The 20,829-nt window shown below is 36.8% G+C and overlaps 1 protein-coding gene across 8 annotated transcripts in view; it reads left to right on the top strand.

The window, feature by feature from the left end:
* ZNF385B (zinc finger protein 385B) overlaps positions 1 to 20,829 on the top strand; it is a 172,673-nt gene that overhangs the window by 122,117 nt on the left and 29,727 nt on the right. For all 8 annotated transcript variants that reach the window (XM_033010943.2, XM_033010944.2, XM_033010942.1 and 5 more), the window contains one exon: positions 10,266 to 10,376. In XM_033010943.2, the coding sequence (XP_032866834.1) occupies positions 10,266 to 10,376 (111 nt within the window). The remainder of the gene's footprint in view (positions 1 to 10,265; positions 10,377 to 20,829) is intronic.

The raw sequence follows: 20,829 nt of genomic DNA, 5'->3' as shown, positions 1-20,829 counted from the left end.
AATCTCCAATCTTCTCTGGAGCAGAAAATTTGACATTTTTCTACCATAAGGGTTAAATGTGCTGTTGGTGTTCACATTACAAACACAATGCTTTTATGTATTTATATCCTCACTTGAGAATGACCGTTGTAAGAAAGTGAGACCAGATTCAGAAATTTGGGTTAAGTCTTTTTACAGGAATCAAATATTAAATTTTAACAATCTTTTACACAACAATTTCTAAAACAGCAGTGGTATTTAATTTTCAGAACACTCTAAGGATCTCCCAGTTATGATTTTAGTCATATCATGTTATATGGGGAGAAGAGAGGGATAGGGAGAGACTACAGTTTATTTACCTGATTTATTTATTATTTTTAAACACAGAGTTTCATGTTTTAAGCCAGGGAAGTGCAAAGACAGAGGAGGACAGAAGATCAAAAGATGAGAAAATCCCTGATTTTATTTCAGTTGGACAGGGTAGAATGTTTTTTCTTTTGCTTATGTTGGTCTAAACCACAATTTTGGACTGATTTAGGAGAACAAAATTCTACAAAAAAGGCTCAGATTCATCCTTGGATTCCTGAGCTTGGTCTGACAAAGTCTTGCAAATTAGAGTATCTAAGTGAAAATCCTACTGAAAGCAGTCTCTGCTTTAATGTAGGATTCATGGTTTGGTGCCATTTCATCCAGCTCCCTGTCCTAGGCAGGGTCAGAACACATCCTAAGATAGAGAAGGATTTGTGATGATGAAATTATTTCTGCTAGCACACAAGATGGATAAATGGGCATGTCAGTAAAGATTTAAGGCTGTGCTTCCCAAGTTGATGCTGAGGCAAGAAGATTAAAGCATTTCTTGTTAAAATAAAAAATATGTAATTAAGCAGGTAAAGAGAAAGTATATGTGAGCATATAGTTATACCTTTAGTAACTAAGTTTCAGTGGCATATTGAAAATCTGAAAAGCAGTCAGAGAAAACCTACCAAATTAATCAAGGCTCATATAGTGAGAGGCTTAAGGAACTTAATTGGTTTATCAAAGAGAAGGTTAAATGCTGATCTGATTGCAATATACAAGTGCCTATGCATTCAGAAGGTATCTGAGATTAGGGTGATTTTTAATAGAGAAGCACAACTAGATCAAGAGGTTTATAATAGACATGGTAAACATTTCTTCCCCAGTGATGTAAATCAACTTAGTTGGAAACTTTTAAATCAAGCTGTTGAGGTTTTTTCCCCAAATTTAGGGTCTGATTGACCATAAATTGTCAGTCTTCATAATAGGAAGGGCTGAAACTGTCCTGGGTTGAGTGAGCGGTGGCGTTTTTTTGGTGGCAGGGGAGGGGGCTATAGCGGTGGCCCCCTGTGAGAAGCTTCTTGAAGCTCCCCCAGCTCCAATTCAGCTCCATTTCTGCACCAAAACTGAGCCAGTCAGCTACACCTCTGCATTAACGTATTTAAGAAGGGACGTGGTGATGGACAGTGGGACTTGTGAGGAGGAGTTGCTGCAGCTGCGTGAACACCAAGGTCAGTGGAGGAACAGAGGAAGAAAGGAGGGGGGAGGTGTGCCGGAGCGAAGACCCCCCTATATCCTGTGGTGAGATGGCAGGACGGCCCCCCCCTGCCACCCATGAAGATCTACAGTGGAGCAGACATTGATTTATGGCCTGTGGCTTCCACCTTATTGATCAAGGGGCTGTGCCCGAAGAAGGCCGGGGTCTTGTGGGAAAAGGTAGCCCCGCTGCTGTAATTCAGCACTGGGAGGATTGCAGCATGCGGGGGTGTCCCACGCCGGAGCAGCTCGGGAAGGGCTGCAGCCGTGGGAGGGAATCCAGTCGGAGAAAGTTGGTGTCCCATGATGGAGCAGTGTGGGGAATGCTGCGGCCCGTGGGAGGGACTCATGTTGGAGAAAGTTTGTGGAGGACTGTTTCCTGTGAGAGGGGGGGGACCACGATGGAGCAGGGGGGAGAAGTTCCAGCAGCTCCCCCCACCGAAGATAAAGGAAGTGGCAGCACTGACTGCACCCCCCATTCCCTGCCCCTGCACCGCTGGGGAGGGGAGGAGGTATTGATATCGGGAGCAGAGCTGAGCCCGGGAAGAAGGGAGGGGTGGGGGGAAGGTGTTCCCAAGATGTGACAGTGCTTCTCACTGTCCTACTCTGTTTTGTGTTGTTAGTGTCTGGAAAAAAATGTATGTTCTTTTTTTCTTCCCCTAATGAGTCTGCCTTTTGCTCATTATGATAATGGGGGATTTTTCCCCATCCCAGTCCTATCTTGAACCCCAAGCCTGGCTCTCTGTCCCTTCTTATTGCCGGAAGAGAAGGGAGAGAGAGCCGCTGCGTGGTGGTTGGCTGCCGACCAGGCTCAAACCACAACAGAAACTCTCCAGTGAAATGAAATTGTATCATGAATTTTTCAGGAAATCAGGTGTAATGGCTACTTCTGGCCTAAAACAAATCTGTAGGTTGCTGCAGACATTGCTTTCAGTATTCTGTGTGATTGTGAATACAGACACTCAGAAAGGATCATCCCCTTTTTCATTTTTCCATGCAAGCTGTACTTTAAAAGGGGAACATGCAAGAGGGTAGCACACCAAATGGCTCTGCATTATGCCATACGACTGGACATAAACAAAGTAGAGAGGGAAGCCTAACCGCTAGTGGCCAGAGAGAGAAAATTGGTCTCCCAAGTCCAGGACACCAGCCCTGCAACTCTGTTAACAGAAATAATGTGGAATTTACAAAAATAGTCTTAGTTGAACCTTAATCTCTAAAAGTAAAATGAGGAAGCTGAATTTATTAATATTTCACCTCTTTTAAGGTTGTTCCCAGCTCTGGGTGCCCTTTTAATTGTCTTGTACTAAAAATGAAGAAGTCTAAACTCCAAAGGTATCTCTTTCCTTTTTTATTTCTCAAGTACTTACTGTTATTTCAACAACTCTTCATGGATAGCTGTAGTATCTGACATGTTAGAAAGTGACTTACAGCAAGATTTTTGTTTTGTTTTAAAATGCCTCCAGGATGATTTCACTGACTAGTAGTAGTGTGTGGAGGTCACAGCTACCGCAGCCACGGTTTTCCTCTGGGAAGCTGGAGCTTGCTGCCAAATTGATCAAGAGGGGAAGAGACAAACATAGTGAGAAGTTGCATTCAGACAGATTTGCCTTCAGAGTACAATGTTGTTATTGTGTTTTGGGAACCATGTGAAAGGGAAGGGAAGATATTAGTCCCTGGGGTCTGAATTCTTTCTTAGTGGATGCTTATGTCTTTCTGCACTTGGGAAGAGACATCTACTCAGAATTTTTAAAAGGGGGGAAAAAATAAAAAAAGTGAAATAGTAAAATCATGGGCTCACTGCAACCTGAGTGTGGTAGGGTTTGATTTCAATGAGATCCAGATTTCGTGCTCTATGCAAATGTGCTACGTGTAAGTACATTAGGAGAGCTTGTTAAACAACAAAATGTGATTAAAGCAACCATCGGTTAGACCACAGGATTATGGTAAAAAACCCCTATAATGTTGTAAATTAATTATTCTTTCTGTTCTAACTGAACATTTGCACAAGTCTCTGAATCAGCTGCTGGGAATCTGACAGAAGCCGTCTCCTGGCTTGGTTATTGGCCATTTACATCTGCCTGTTTTTTTCAAACCTCAAAATGTGAAGAGCATATAGAGATAGAGGTGTGGGGAGGTAGTGGTTAGAGACCTGCAAGTTCACTGTGCAGAAATACATCTCTGTGGGGACATGCTCCATGCTAGTCAAGGAGTACTGATACACAGGGAGCACTGACAGTATTTCCGCAAGAAAGGGATGCTGTGCACATCATCAAATCATAGATTCATTTAGTCTGGAAAAGACCCTTAAGATCACTGAGTCTAACCATTAACCTAGCACTATCAAGTCCACCACTAAACCATGTCCCTAAGAGCTACATCTGTAAGTCTTTAAATACTTTCAGGGGTGGTGACTCAACCTCTTCTCTGGGCAGCCTGTTCCAGCTCTTGATAATCCTTCTGGTGAAGAAGTTGTTCCTAATGTCTAATCTAAGCCTTCCCTGGTGCAGCTTGAAGCCATTTCCTCTTTTCCTGTCACTCGTTACCCAGGAAAAGAGATGGACACCCACCTTGCTACAGTCTCTTTCCAGCTGGAGCTCCATGGGTAGAGCTGACTCAAGTGTTCCTGGTGATGAAAAATAAGCAAGAAAATGTGTAACGGTATAGCATTGATTTGAACAGTAAATTGCACTTAACATTGGCAAAATGAAAAATAAGTTCCCTGGTGGGACAAAAGCAGCACAAATGTGGAGAGAACAGATACTTGCTAGTTTGCACTGGCCAAGTGTGCCAAGTATTGCATCACAGTGTTAATGTTTCTGATTTTACGCTGGGCATTTTAAATCTGTGGTCTGTTGAATATGTGTATTCACTTCTGTCACTCTCTTAGATGTCATAATATGTACAGTTATGGTAGGAGGCTGTGTATGACAGAATTTACGATAAGCTTCAGTGTATGGTCATTCTCCACAGTGACAGTGTGCTCAGCTTCCCTGACAACGGGAGCTTAAACACAGGAGGAGTTCATGTAGGCGTTGCGATGTAGAAGGATGTTGAAAAGATCTGATCTACGGGATGTTTGTTTCTGTTTGTCTACTTGCACCATCATCATCATAAGGACACACAAATAAGGAGTGTTGTCCAACAGTTTTAAAAAAAAATCCCAGAACTTAATTTAGATGTTGTTCCTGCATTAGTAATTTCTATATGCTACTATTTTCTCCCTTTGATTACCCGAGGGAAACATTGGATTATATTATCAGTTTGTTCCACATAAGGTTTAAATTTTTGCTTTATCAGAGTAAAACAACAAACTATGCCATAGGGCCAATCTCAGTGTTTTTTCAGAAGCTTCTTAATGCCTACTGGTTAAATGATACTCAGTTAAATCTCTTATACCCATTTACCAATATTCTGTTTACAAATACTTGTCTAACAGACAACTCTAGATTTGACCCAAAATTAACATGATGAGAGGTAAGAGTTACATGATGAGAGGTAACTCAGCTGAGGACATAAATTCCCAGTCACAATTTTAAACCTTACTCAGATTTGAGGTTATGCTGCTCTTATGGGAAGACAGAGCTTTTGGGTGTAGATTTTTATTGGAGTGGTAGCAATGGCATATATGACTCTTGCTTAGCATGATTCAATAGCTAAGCAGATCAGGAAGAGAATTAAAGCTTAGAAGTTAGTTCATTAGGTAGAAATGGCAAATGTAAATTGGTGCACTATCACTAGCTCAGATGTGTAACCAGCAGTTTAGTTCTGGATACTAGGCAAGTACCAAAAGCTTCAACTCAAATAAGCATCTGGGCTTATCCAAACTTTTAATCTGGAGATTGCACCTGAGCAAAAACTAATACAAATATTCTGGATTTCCAACATCACAAAAAGCAGCTGCTTTTGCAATGTAGTGTCACCTCCTTTAAACCAAAGGCTTAGAAATTATATCTAAATTTTCTGTTTTCAGCAACTTACCTTTTGGCAGGATCAGTGCAATTTATTTCTGAGGCTCACAAATTGGTGTTTGTACTGTCTGCTATGTTTAAAGAGATCTTTTAAAATAAGCAGAACTTTAGTTTCACTGAAGTAGTTCTCCTGATACACTTGCTCACATTTTTTTTTCCTCCTTTCTGTGTCTGTTCAGTTCCAAGAAAACACCAGAAGAATCTGTGGTACCATGATATACAGCAGGGTAGGGAGAGTTTCTGGTAGCAAGAACTATAAGAGAATTCAAGGATGAAATTGTTGAATTAGTGATGACAATGTGTAACAGCTCATATAAAACTGCTTTCGTACCGAAGGACTGGAAGGTGGCAAATGTGCAAGTTTTTAAAACCCATTCCATGGAGAATGTAAGCTTTTGGGTGGCATAATTTTGCCAGGCAAATTAATAGAAACCTCAGTAAGAATAGTGTAAAAGGACACCTCATACTCTAAACTGCCTATAAAGTGTCAAGATCATTCCTTTTTAAAGACAAATCCTTATTTACAAACCTGTTTGTAGAGGTCAACAGACACATGAATAAGGATGTTGTAACTGACATACTTGGAATTACCAAAAAGGATTTCACAAAACCCCTTGGCAAAGATTTTAAAGAAAGCTAAATTGGCATCCTGGCATGCCAAAAAGATACTTGTGAGGTATGTGAGCTAAGGAAGTTTGCCAGTGGTGAAGTTCTGCAAGGCAGTGAGGACAAAGAATGACCAAACATTATGAAAGACCTTAATGAGACTGAAAAGCCAGGCAATAAATGGTTGATGAAGTTCCATTTAGAGAAATGTAAAGTGATGACAGACAAGGAAAACTTCACATAGACCATAATGTGCTATGAATCGGCCCTTAACACTTGGGAGTGAGTCAGTTTTATAACAGTGATTCCATGAAAGCATCAGCTCAGAGTTCAGTACTGATTCACCCTGAATATTGTATACGGTTCCAGTTCATGTCTTCAACATGTTTGATTGAAGTTGTTAAATTGTAGAATTGAGAAGGGGAACGAGGATGCTCAAAGGAATGGAATGATTTCCATGCACAGAACGACTGGGTAACACAGAGATAACTTGGGATGTGGTACAGGTCTTATAAAATTGAGTTGTATGGAGCTATATTTAAACAAATAGATTTGTTTCTTGACACAGAAGATTGTAGGCATTGGAACTCAGTGCAGATTGTTTTACATCACTTCAAGGGGTGACTATGCATGAGAAAGTCACTGTGTTTTAACAAATACACAGAAAACACCTGGCTCTGGAAAATTTTTGGTGGAAAAATATGTGAACCTTGTGAAAATAATTGGGGGAAATAAGATGTATGCTTGTGCTGCTCCTGTTCTTCTCTTGGTTAACTACATATGATTGTTTTGAGTGATAAAATGATAGCCTAGATGGAACTTCAGTAGAGTTTAGCAAGTCTATGCTTTTGGATTATCTGTTGCTACATTTGCATTTTAAAGTGCTTTGAAAGTCATCATTGCCAGTCTCGGTAGTTGTAGAGTATGTCTTCTGTTCACATGTTCTGAAATCAGGAAACAAAGTAGTAGTAGATTACTGCTGAAACCTGTCTGGATTCTGTTATTTCTTTCACACTTCAATAGTTTGGGTGGTTTTAAGGAGGCCCTTTACAAAAATGTAGCATCTTCAACTTGGAAAGGCATTTTTAAATTTAAGTTTTTATTAAACCAATTGAGATAGAACAAGACTAAAAGGTTGTTAAACTTAGTTATGGCTTCCAGAGCACTGTGAATTTCTTTATTAATTCCTCCTGTAGCATAAACAGCGTAGTGCAGATTTTTATTTGCATTTGTGATAGCTATTAGCTTCTGTTACTATTTTGTTTTATAGAACTGGTTTTTAAATACTGGTGCTCCCCACTGCGCAAAGTATGCTGCGTCATTTTCTAACACATACCTCAACAAATTACTCTCTCCCTTTCTTCCTCCCGTCCTCACTGCAATGAAGAGGATAAATTTGTGTAGCAATCTGAGATCAGTTTACCCTGCAGCATTAATCTTCTAACAGAGAGATACTTTTATATTTTTCCAGCATGCTGTAATCCACCCCAGTTTCTGATATATTTAAAACCTATTAATTGTTAATGTTGCACTTCTTGAATTCTAATCATGACCAGACTACATGCGGGGCTCCGGTTTGGGAAAGATCATTAACCGCTCCCCTGGGGTTCCTGAGTGGTACTTTCTGGAGGCAGTGTGAGCTGTATTATTTGTGTAGATTTTGTCCTTGTGTTGCTACATCTGTTTGAAACTGGGACTTTGTGCATAGCCTGCTTTATATGGTTTTGAACTGCATTGCCTAATGCTAGCGCTGTGGATTGTTATCTGGAAGGCACAGAGGAATCATTGATCACTGCTTCTTTTTCCGTTTTTATTTTTTCAAACGGGACTGCAGACGCTAGTGGGTGTTTTTGCTATTTCTTTTCACCGATCTCAGACACTTCAAATGGTTGAGGTACTTTTCAGCTTTACTCTTTTGTTCTAGATTATCTGATCTAACAATCAGTAGTGAAGTTGAAAAGCAAAACATATCTTTAAGAAAAAAAACCTCTATTCCTTAATGATACAGCAACCTTTTAATATATATTATAAATGTAGTAATATATATTGACTGGCATATCTATTATAAAATGGATGCTCAAAAAACTTTTAATCTGCATGTATAATTGTGATATATTATGCATGGTGATGCAATAAATGGTACAAGTCAGAAATATAATTTATTTTAATATATTTAAAGCTTTTAAACCTTGGACTGTCAATATATTCTAGAAACAGAGGGACAGGAAACAAGGATATTTTAGGGTTTTTGTAGACGTCATCATATTCATTGTAACAACACTGTGTTATTTAATACAGTAGTTCATTCTAGACAATGTGGTTTTAGTTTTGTAATTGTCTAAATATGGTACCCCTATGACAATGAAATACAGTATTTAATGGCAAAAGCTGATAAAAATTATATCATCTCTCCAGAAAATTTGTTAGCAATGACATTTACAAACCCATGTTTTTGGTTTAAAAGGAATGTAGCAAGAAACCTATGTAGCTGAAGTCCAACAAAAGTGTTAGGTAATAGATTATCAGAGAATGTCTCCTTAGTCAGACATGATGCAATATGTTTTTCCTGAATTTGTGTATTTGCGTGTGTGCATGTATGTGAAAAAAATCTTCATTAGTGCAGGCTTCTCTGGAAGCTTAAGTGTGTACTAAGGGAAAATTGAAGTCTTTATCCTCAGGCTTAGAAAGTCTGGAAGCCGCTAATTTACTGCTGTAATTCTTTAACTAATGAATCAGTAACTTCAACTTTTACTCTCTTCCTTTCTTAAGTCAGCTTAGTATCAAATATGTGATGTGTACCACCCAAGATTAAACAACCATGTTTGGTTTCTTCAAATAGTACTATAAAGGAAAAAAGTCATTAGTGTGACTGTAAAGCAAGCTTCAGAAAAATGAAACTTTATAACAAATTGAACTATTTTCTCCTGAGCTAGTTTAAAAACAAGGTTGGGAAATGTGCATTTATCTTTTCTTACAGACTTTCATTTTTTGCCCTCTTCTAAATCCATTTCTCATATTAAATAAGTCTGGAGGACCACATGTGCACAGATGCTCATAGGACAATTTGAGTTGAAAGGGACCTTAGAGGTCATCTGGTCCGACCTCCTGCTCAGAGCAGGATCAGCTCTGAGATCAGACCAGATATTGTGTTTTATTTGAATTAGAAATATATGTTTGAGTCTTTTTGAGTCAGGAAATTAATTTTAATCTGTAGCTATGTTACATTGGGAAAAATGACATATTATGCTTAATTGAGACCTCGACACAGTAGCAGTTATAAACTCTGTTTTCTTAACATCCAGTGCCATTCCCCAGCTCTTGCAGTGTTAACAACAGAAAGCTCAGCCATCTTGAGGATATTCTAAACTGGTGACCAACAGGAGCCCTGGTATTTAGCAAAGAGTTGGTCAGTTCCCAGTTCCTGAAAATGTTATGTTGAATTTAAGATTAATATATTCGGTGCTTCACTTACCTCACATTTTTCACAGTGTTAAAATGTTTTCTGTAGTATGATAACTTCAGTACCCTTTCCTGGTACAAAAACTCCCTGCGCGCTCCTCCAAACTGCAGCCTTCACACAGGCTCTGTCACTCATCACTTCTGCATGGAAATGTTTGGGGATTGTGACCTTTTTTCCCAGCAAATGGTATTTCTAGTGCAGTCTGTAAAGGACCTCCTCTCACAAAGAGGTCTCCAGGAGAGAATATTTTCTAAATAAATGCTAATATCTATCACTGAGCAGAAAAACAAGTAGAGAGAAATGACAGTGATTTGTTAGGGGACAAAAGTGGTTTCTCGTAATGTGTCTGTTGGATCAGCAGGTGATAGGGAAAGGCTTTCAGGCGTCTCTCTGCAATTCAGATGTGATAGCGGGTCCCCGCAGCACAGAAGATGTGCAGGGTTGGGAAAGGAACAGTTTAGTAGCCTGGGGATGGCAGTACCAATGGAGCTGCCTTTTCTTCATAAGTTCTGGCATGCTACCAATTTCCTAACCTGTGTTAAATCTAATTACTATGAGGGCTAAAATGTTATTTCCTCCTGTTTATCTCAAAAAGAATAAAAAGAAAAAGCCTCCAGCAGAAAATGTTATTTTTTATTTTTATTTTGTACTGTATATTGCCCTAAAAAGTTGTAAATTGATTGTTGCTTGTTCTTCAGATGGATCCTGTGCAAAAAGCAGTCATAAACCACACATTTGGAGTGTCCATTCCCCCAAAGAAGAAACAAGTAATTTCCTGTAATGTTTGCCAGCTTCGCTTTAACTCTGATGTGAGTATTGGCTATTTTAATTCCTTTTTTTTTTTTTTTTAATCCCCTTTGCCCCCCTGGTAGATTAGGTATAATTAATCTAAATCTCTTTTTCTCAAACAAATCATTCCAGTTCTGCCTACATTCTGCTCAGCCTGCTAGGCTGATAATTTGTCTACTCAGAGGTGGAAGTCCATAGAGGTACATTGCTCTTTGATTTTCTTGAATGGGTCTGGCATGATATCCAGTGCCACGTCCATTGATGGTATCCCATTTGACAGTCCAGTAACCTCCAAGAAGTACTGCAAAAAGAAATTGAAAAAAAAAAAAAAAAAAAACAAACCAAAAAAAAACACCACCAAAACACAAAAAAACACACAAAGAGAAGAGGAGCAGACAGAAAAGCTTCCATATGAGTTCTCCATGTCATACCTGTCATACCCACTCTTCTTCCAAAAGAAATACCTTTTTCCTGTTGTTCCTCCATTCTTGTTGATAATATGTCTTCTGATTTCTTAATAAAATCACTCTTCAGTAACTTTAATTTTTAATAAATATGAACATTTACTTTTAGCTGTCTTTTTGAGTATGATAAAGTTCAAGGAAACTGTTTTCTGAGGTATAACTAAAAAAAAATGTGTTATAAAAGAGTACATTGACTGATGTTTATATATCCAATTAATGTTTTTCCTGAGTAGCTGGAAAATTAAAGAAAATCATTTAAACTATGTCTAAGAAAATTATGACCTTTGACAGTTTAAAAATATGTGTTTGTTCTGGGAGACTACTTACTAACTAAATTAAGCTAATTTAAAAAGTCCCAAAATTCTCAGATTTTTTTTGTTGATCTCAAGTGTAAGAATAAATCCTTAAGTGATGTGTTTAATATTGTGTGTTTTACTGTTATAATGTCAGTCTAAGAAATAGTTTGTCTTCAAGTAATTGTTGCTCCTAGAGATTCACAGTAAAGCCCCCATACCAATTAGTCTGATTTTCTCTGCCTCTAACATTCCACTTTGAAAAGTGTCTTGTAAAGTGGTTTCCCCAGTTTGGCTTTCTTGTCTAGGCTGGTAAGGATTCTGACGCAGTGCTGTCTTACCTTCAAATTGATTTCTAAATCTGTCATCTTTTGACATGCTTATTAAACTTTCTTTGAAGTGGCAATATCTACTTAGGTAACCGATTTTGAAAGTCATTATTTGAAGCTTAGTTCACATTTGTTTCCTCTTTAAGATTAAGACTGAAGGTCAAAAAACTCTTTCTGCTCTGATACTTGGTCTAGATACCTACTTTTACTGATTAAAACAAAGAACCAATAAAGTTTTTAAAAATTTCCTTGGGCTCCTTGGATCTGAATCTTGTTTCTGAGCCATACCCTACTCCATCACCAGGGAGGCAGCTCAGCCTGTTCCTGATCTTTCTTCTGAGGTCAGGGTCCCTCTGATGGGCTTTGTCCCTAGAGTAGTCGCTCACTTTGTCTGCACTGACATTCAGGTAGACAAACAGCACTTCAGGCAGACGGATTGAATCACCACTTAGTAGCTCAAAACAAAAAAAGAGCTGAGATATTATATCGTTTTGTACCTCTGCCAACCAAGCAATTTTACCTATCTAGACTTACTCGCAGAGTAGAACAGAAAGTGTATCACATTCTGCTTTCAATAGTGGCATCACAAAAGCATGGCATATTATAGCCTTGTTTCTTCTTCTGAGGCAGGTGTATTGACACAGTGTCATGCTCCTATCTTTCTAAATGTGATCAATATGCTCAGTTCTAGTTACTAGGAAACATCATCATCCTTTTGTAATGAATGGTTGAAAGAAAAGGTGAAGCATTATGACAGTGCCACTGTTGGTGATAAAATGAAGTTCCTTACTTTCTACAGCAGTTTGCTTTACCAGGACATTCACAAGCAACCTGGAAATTTGATTTTAGAATGCACTGAGGTTCTAGTAGTGTTATTAATACCAGAAAATACTTAAATATAAATGTAAGTTTCACAAATATTTCATAACCACTTCCAGGAAGATTTGGAGAATGAGTTTTCATAGTATAGCACTTGTATTCTAAAAGCTATCTAGCCTTTCTTCAGATTATTCAGCTTCTTCTGGGAAGCTTACATAAGATTTTAAATATATCCTCCAGGTTCAGCCTTTTGACCTTAAGAGTTATTTATCTGAGTGTGTGTCACTTACTTTTTTTCCTGAGAGAGTAAGATCTTATTTTATTCAGCTATTATTCTCACCCCACCCCAAACCCTCAATAATCTGCATTGTTATAATTTACCAAGGTAATATTAATGGCCTTTCAGCTAAGTTTTGCAGACTCTTAGAGTTCTTTTCTATCTTATTAGAAGCTGCTTCACAGAAATAAAAATCTGGACTCTGCTTGTATTTTTTCTTTTTGGCCCCTTTATAATGTGAAATTATGCTTCAGGGGTGGAATGGTCTTTACAATCCATCCTCTGCTTGTGGACTGGGGAAAATGGAGTCAGATATTTCTGAACCTTGTAACCGCTGAATCTCTCAGTGAATCGGTTCTGCCATGTAACATCCTAAGAATGTATTGAGAGCCTTTCAAGTAGCATCAAACTGTGATAACCTGCATTAAAACCTTGAGCGTGGCACACTGCAGAATGAGATTTGTAGTACAGCCACTTCACACTTGCAGTTTCTTCTAGCTCTATAAAGTTGACATGCTCCTTGTTGCTGATGGGTATTTTGTTCCTTTGAACTTCCTTTGACCTAAATTATGCAAGCAAATGAAGTAAAAATGACAGAAGGAAGCTATTAAGTAGTTTTCTTACTTTTGTTGTCCAAAATTAATTTCAGTTGCACGGTGTTCAAAGATTCTGCCCTGATTCTAGTAGTTCTTTATCTATTGCATGAGCAATCTACAGACCAGTGAATATTCAACTATGAGAAGAACAAAATTGGTTTCCTTGCCTGCAGTCTTTCCCTCACACTGTGGACACCCACTGGTCTGGATCAATAGGCCTAAAACTTCAGACTAGTCAATTTATGGTTGTCAAACCTCCCACTAAATTAATTAAATAAACTGTAAAGGTTTCAGGTTTATTCTGCTAGTGTGTCTGTAGGTTTAGCTTTGGTGAGAGTGTTCTGGCATCAGATTCAGAGGCAGGGATCTGCAGCTATCTGCAGGAAGAGGAAGTCTGAGACCAGGGATGGAAGGTAAAAAGGAAGTTTTTAAAAGGTTATCTCCAACATGGGATTAAACATATCTAATGTTGAAGTGTTGACTTCAGTATTTTGAAAAGTAAAAATTGCTAAGAGCATGCTATTTTTATTCTATCATATTATAATTTGAACAGTGTTTCCTAACTGAGTTCTTCAGGATCTCCCAGTCTCCTGTACTTTTAAAACCGTTTTTAAAAGTACAACCTGAAGAAAACATCTGTGTACAAATTCTAAATTTGGTCTAGTTTTAGACTGATCTGTTTATCCTCTTCTAGAAAAGAAATTATGGGTTTTGACTCGTACTCACAGACATTTGCCATCATACTTTATCTGTCCTTTTCTAGAATTCATTAACTGCAGTTTGGTCAACTGGGGAGTTACGTTTTTCTCATAATTTTTGGCACAAGCAGTTTGAATACCCCTTCCAAGCGCTGTCAAATCCAGGAGAAACTGTATTACAGAAGAGGTGATCCAAAGTCTTGAGAAACAGAAAAATAAAATGCTATTTCTGTGAAGTAACACCAAACTGAAGTTGTTTTAATAGTCTGAACTTTGAGGTCCTTGAATGGGAATATTACTTGTAATAGTAGTATTGACCTGACAACAGTGGTAACAGGTTGCTTCAACAATATTTTTCACATGATCTAGTTAAGATGCTTTAGCTGGTACTTAGAGTGGGATTGGGTGCCTAAACCAAACTGTCTTGTCTTTTGATATCTGAGGTGTCTGGGACATCCATACGAGACTGGTAGACCTGACAGAGGAACTGCAGTTGGAGGTCAGGCAGGACACCTGACAACATCCCAAATTACACTGAATACCTGTTTCTAGAACTGAATCCTTACTTACTTACTTACTAAGTTTGCCTTCTATTTTCTTTTTAATTTCTTTTTTTTTTTTTTTTTTTTTAAGCGAGGGTCAAAGCAGGATTTAGTGAGGGGGAAAAAAGCATTGAAATAAATAGGAGAAAGTTAATTCACCTCAAGATCATGATAGCATAAAACTGGAAAGTTAGTAGAGGTCTCAACAACTCAAAGTGAAATGGCAAAAAAGTGAGGAGTGAATAACGAAAAGGCTTTTTCCTAAACCAGTTGTTAATGATGGTAGATACCAGAAGTCAACTCATGTTGAATTAAGTTGGAAATCTCAATTTAGGGAGGATAGCATTATGAGGATTGGTGGATGAAGAGATTTATTAGTCAGAATATTCAATGAGATACTTATTTCAGCATGCTTAAAATTTGTTCTGTTATGCAGAGGAACATACTTTTTTTGGGAAAACTTTTTTTTAAAAAAAAAGCAACAACATCCATTAATAGTTACAGTTGGATTTGCGCCAGTATATTAGAATAAACACAGGAGTTTCTATCTTTGCATCAAAATACCTGTTAACACCATTTTATCTTTAAATTTCTACATGATGATGAAACAGTATGTATTCCAGTGCAGCAATGAATAGTGTGTCAGTAAAGTTCAAGCTATGGTCTTGTGTTGTTATCCAGCTCATAAAAGATAAGAAATATCTCAGTTATGTTTACTACCACCAGAGACTAAGCAGCAGAAGAGGAAGAATCCTCTTCATGGAACAGATTGTGATAGTGAGTCAGATTTTACGCTTGCTTAAAGGCCACCAGAGCAAGGGACATAACTGTATTCCACCAAGAGGAAGCAAGACATGGTGAGAAAGATCTAGCTTAGCCTTTGGAAAGATTTTTTTTTTTTTTTCCTATTAAGAATTCTGGGATTCCTTCCAAACCCATGATATATCCATGTGGACTATATATAAGCTTTGCTAAATAAGTTTTCATATTAATTACATAGGTCTGGCTTGTTGATATTAATTATTTATATTACAGACATTCTAGCAGAAACAAAAAGCAGCTTGAGTGAGTTTGCTGAATCCTTACGATACCCATAAGAGGGTCCAGTGGCAACAGGGCAAGGGGAAAAGCGGTTGTTTTCTATCCCGTGTAGGTTCCTTCTCTGCCTACTCTTGGCTCATTCTTCCTCATTCCTTCTGGCCACCAGATGAATCTGCAGCATCTCTTGCAGCTGCTGTGTGGCAGTAAGTCCCCCCAGCAGCTGTGGAGCTTTGGCCAGACTGCCCCGGTGATGTCTGTTATGTTCTGTTATGGCATCTGACACTGTACCTTGCAGTCATGAGGGAAAGTGGGTTTCTGGACAATTGCTTTTTTTCTCCATATCTATGAATCATCACCTTATGTTCAAGTAACTTCTCTCTGCTCTTCTCCCTCCTTATTTGTACTGATAGTCCACAGAGTTTTTGGAGCTTGGGCACTGTACAATAATGTCAGTGTTAAGCCAGTCCCTTTCCTCAGCAGCCAGACCTCTCTGTACTCCAGACTCACAAATACATTATGCCAGCCACATGCTTTTTTAGTGTTTTGTTTTGTTTGTTTTTTTTTGAAAATGGAGTTCGTCATCTGTTGATCACATCTAAAAGAAATATCCTCTTCCCTCTGTGCACTTTCTGTTTCCTGTAGAATGGTCTTTGGCTGTGATACAGGCTGGTAGGTACCATCTTGTTGATAGGATATAATTTGATTTAAATAAACTTGTGCAATGTGTTGCTCTGTGAATAATGACTCTAAGTTGGTACTGCTGTTTGATGTCACATGTCAAGACTTGAAAACCAAGCAAAAACACCTTGTAGGTTGATCAGAAAAAACAGATGTAACAGTTGGCCATTAGGAGATGCTGAAGGTCATCTGATCGTTTAATGCATTTATAGCTAATAAAAATAAAGTGATGATAGTGATCATCTTTCTAAAAAGCCAGAAGACAGAGTTTTGAAGTTTTGGCAAGTATTACCAAATGTTAACTTTGCAAATTTAAATGAATCACTCATGCTGTCAAAAAGATAACACAAAATAATCAATAGCATCAAAGAAAAATCTACAGAACTGTCATCATCTTTTGTCAAATGTTTTACGTTTTCCCTATAAATAAGACTATATATATTGATTCTTTGGGTATGGAGGGTAGTGAAGTGGATAGGAGGTAATTAAAAGCATAACTCTCAGGAACTTGTGAAGGTAATTTTCTGTTTTATAGACAGAACTGACAAAATGATGAAAGTTGTTAGCTGCAACATGACAGAAATACTGCATGATTATAGGGTGCAGGGTTATAACGTGCTGAAAGTTCAGTTCAAATAACAGCTATTTAACAGAGCTTTTAACTAAGTTTTGTTAGATATTTCAAGTATGAGTTGACTTCTGACATGGCTGATGTTCACCACTTCTTGATTTCCCTGTATCCTTTTGAATAGTAATCTACCTCACTATTTGGAGCAATTAGCTTTTAGAAATTCATTGAGAACACAATTGAAAAAATAATGCCTAGCTTTGATATAACAAATGTATGAACACTTTGGTTTTGCAGATTTCTTCAATTACATCTATTATTAATATCAAATGAGATAAAACTAAATTTTTCAACACCACTTCCTAATTTATCACTTCATGTATTTTTTATTAAAGATATTGTTCTAGTCTAAATTCTTCTTAATTTATACACTCCTCACATAAATATACATACTTCTACAATATGGTTCTATCAGGTAAACTACATGATCAAACATTTGGTAGATGTCTTATTATTTTAAGAAAAGGAGCTTTATAGTTTAGGACCTGTTGTGAATTAAAATGACAATATGTTATGGATATAAATAATTCTGTGCTCCTCCAATCTTGCAGTTAGGTGCCTTCTCTAATAGGACCACTGCCACTGCAGCCTTGTTGGGAGATCCCTCACAGGGATGCTGCACACACTTCATTAAGATGCTGCTCCTTATTGCCTAATGTAATGCAATTAGGGTCAGCCTAGCTACTTCCACACTAAGAGCTTTACCGGCAAAAACAAGGATATTTTTTTTTTTTTTTTTTTTTATTTGAGACTATGTCATTACAATGGAATTCGGTACTTACCAGGAATTCTGGAAGTCACAGCCTTGCTTAGATCCATGCTTTTACAAGAATACTATTCGAGCATTACTTAGACTTTATTTATATCTTTTAGACACAAATTCTATTGATTTCAAAATAGGCTTGAGTAATTCAAGCTATTGATAATTTAGGATAAAGACCTGAATATTATGAGGTTGTTTTAAGTATCCTGAAATAATTATAAAATAAGGAAATTCTGTATTAACTATATGCTCTCTGATTTGGATCAGTGTGATGTATAAAAGTGGACAGATACACAGGTGTTGAGAGATTGTCTTTCGACAGTGTATGTTTTGACTATATTTAGGACGTGTTAGATGAATTTTTTTTTTTTAGCTTAAAATAATGTAAAACCTTTTTATGGTGTGCAGGAAGAATTTATCTTTATAGATACTCCAGAGCAGAACAGACATTTTAAGGATTATTGCATATCTGTTAAGTCTTCCAGTTGTAAATTGTCTATGTGGTTGAACTGTTATTGGCAGATGCTTTTGTGGTATTTTTAACAAAATATTTTTCACTGGAGATTGACACCAGATGAATACAGCATTTTAGATAAAATTGCTATTGAGAAGACTTTCCATCCAGGGTGGAATTCCTGCTTTAAAAAGATGCACTAGCAGGGGAGAAGAAATAGGAGCCACCAGCCACTACGTTCAGTTCCATTTAGTTCTGGCACTCACCTAGTACTGCAGAGCTTAAGGCATGAATCCAGACTTCCCATGTGGATGCTTCAGTCTCCCTTTATTTCTGTATTTCTCCTTCCTAATGTCATGCTGCTCTGCATATATCTAATTTTATGTTAATTGCCAGACTGGATAATGTGGTAGCATATTCCAGCATTCAGCTTACCTGTTAGTGGTCCAATGGTCTTATTTCCATCAAGACTTATTGAAGGGACACTTCAGCTGATCCCGAAGAAACCCGATCTTGCATACCTACACACTAAACCATTAGACTTAGTCAAACCTTGCATTGGGTTGTCATTGAAGAGATCTAGTAGGTCAATATTTCATCTCTTTGTGTAGTAATAAATTCAGTTAATTAGTCATTCACACACCAAATAGATTCTAAAACTCAGTCACTTGTGAACTGTCAAAATGAATAGTGCTGATTTCAAATATACTGCCAGTCATTGTTCCTGACAGGGATAATTTCCTGTAATCTTTTGTACTGCTTACCCAAATTTCAAAGTTTCCTTCAAGGTAATACTACTATCAATGAGTATATATGATCTGTAAGTTTCCAGGTTATCTATCTCTTTATATATATATATATATATATATATATATATATATAGGTACATATACACATATCTAAATTTATGCAAAGTAAAGTTACTCAGGTTATTTTAAGCACTATAATATGGTAATGATATTCACATTTATTTTAGAAAGCATGTTTACATGTAGAAGACTTGCACTGTTGATGTTTTATTGCATGCAATCCAGTATATAAGGCTAACGTATTGTATGTAGTTTCACAGTTTAACATCCTGATGTAATCCTGATTTCAAACTTCATAATTTGGAGATGAAAGTAGCGATTAACTTGAGATTTTAAATAAAATTTAACATTTGGATCATCTGTATGTCTTAATTAAATAATTTTTTTAAGTGAGAAAAAACTTGTCCTTTTTTACATCAAAGTCATTAATCTTCATAGCATAGAATGCTTTCTAAAAAAAACACCAAAACATAAGATTTCATTAGTTGAGTTTTTTTAATTACTACTTAAAGACTGTGAATGGAGCTGAAAATCTAGATTGCTTAAAGAGAGGACATGCATCCTTCCACCATTTTAAGGTGTAGAAATTTGAAAAACGTCAGGAGAAAATTGCATATTTGTCTGTCAATTATGTCCTTAATTATTTGCAACTGAATTAAAAAAACAGCTTTTCACTAAGCCATGATCTTCTAAAGATTTAGACATATGTTTAATGTCTTAAAATATGCATTCTGTTGATCAAAAAGTAATGCCAGGCAAATGTGCACATACTTTTGTGGAATTTGACCTGTCAGTACAAAGGTGTTTTTTGCATTCTGGTATTTAATATCACATTTGTTTCAGCGTAAAGCTTTTCCTGTTCATTAAGTCTTACTAGCCAGTACTTGATGACTTTCTATACATTGTAATAAGTAGGGAGATTCCATTTTAAAATGTCATAATGTGTATATATCAAGCTAGTAGACCACAATCAGTTTTAAAACCAAGTGGAAATTCGATTTTCCTGTTATGTAGGGAGTTCTTTCATATGAAATATTTTCTTACTCTTTCAAAGTGTCGTCCTCAACATAGTAAGCATTTCATTTAAAAACCATAACAATAATAGAAGTTCAGTGATGACATTTAATTTTGATTATATAAGCAATAAATTTAACTTAATCTTTTTGAAATAAAAAATTAAGTATTCCAGTAATATTGAATTATTTTACTGTAGAATTATTTCATCCCTACAGTAAATGCAGCCCTATACACTGGAGTAAATTATTATGCAATTAAAAAGCATCACAGTACAAGAGTATAGAGAGATTTGTTAAGGTTACATATCTTTATTTTGGCTTTTTCTAACTTATTTTATTTTCTCAAGTACTGTTTTCATGATACAGAATTTGCATTAATTAATTGAACTTAATTTAGTTAATGTTAGTGATGATCAAGAAGTACATTCAGTATCCACTTAAAATATTTCATCCCTAAGATATTTACTCTTCATTTTTTATTTTATTGGGGTTTTATATTGCAACTGGTAAATATCTTTCTTTTAAACATTTGGCTTTTAAACCTTGTGTGTACAGAATTTCCTTTGGATTATCAGAGTGAATGAAAATAAAAGTTCAGCTTCATGTCTTAACTAAAAATGAAATTTTTATATGTCATGGCTTATTTCAAATATATGTTTATTATTTCAATGATGTATGTTACAAAGCTCATAACCTGTATTGTATTGCCATATTTATGCCAGAAGCAAGTTTTAAATGGGACTTGAAGCAAATATGTTTGCCTTTAATGTGATACTTGTGCAACTATTTTATAAAACTAGGGTTAGTAATGAGCAGGACATTAATAATCAGAATAATTGGTACCAGTAATAATCATCAGAACTGCATTCCAATTTCAGATTCCCATAGCCATCCTTTTTTCTTTCTCTTGCTATGACTCCAGCAAACTCCAATGGTTTTTGTAACACAGTTACAGAGAACACAGTTCCATGTTGATACTTCATTTCAGTTACCAAAACCCAACAGAATCAAATTATTTATTCCACATAAGCAAACTCTGAACTTCAGGTGTATCTGACAGGGTTAG

Source organism: Tyto alba, unplaced genomic scaffold, assembly GCF_018691265.1.
Source record: "Tyto alba isolate M040663 unplaced genomic scaffold, T.alba_DEE_v4.0 Super-Scaffold_7, whole genome shotgun sequence".
Lineage (NCBI taxonomy): Eukaryota > Metazoa > Chordata > Aves > Strigiformes > Tytonidae > Tyto > Tyto alba.
The sequence above is the reverse complement of the archived record's forward strand: the minus strand, read 5'-3'. Positions and strand labels throughout refer to the sequence as shown.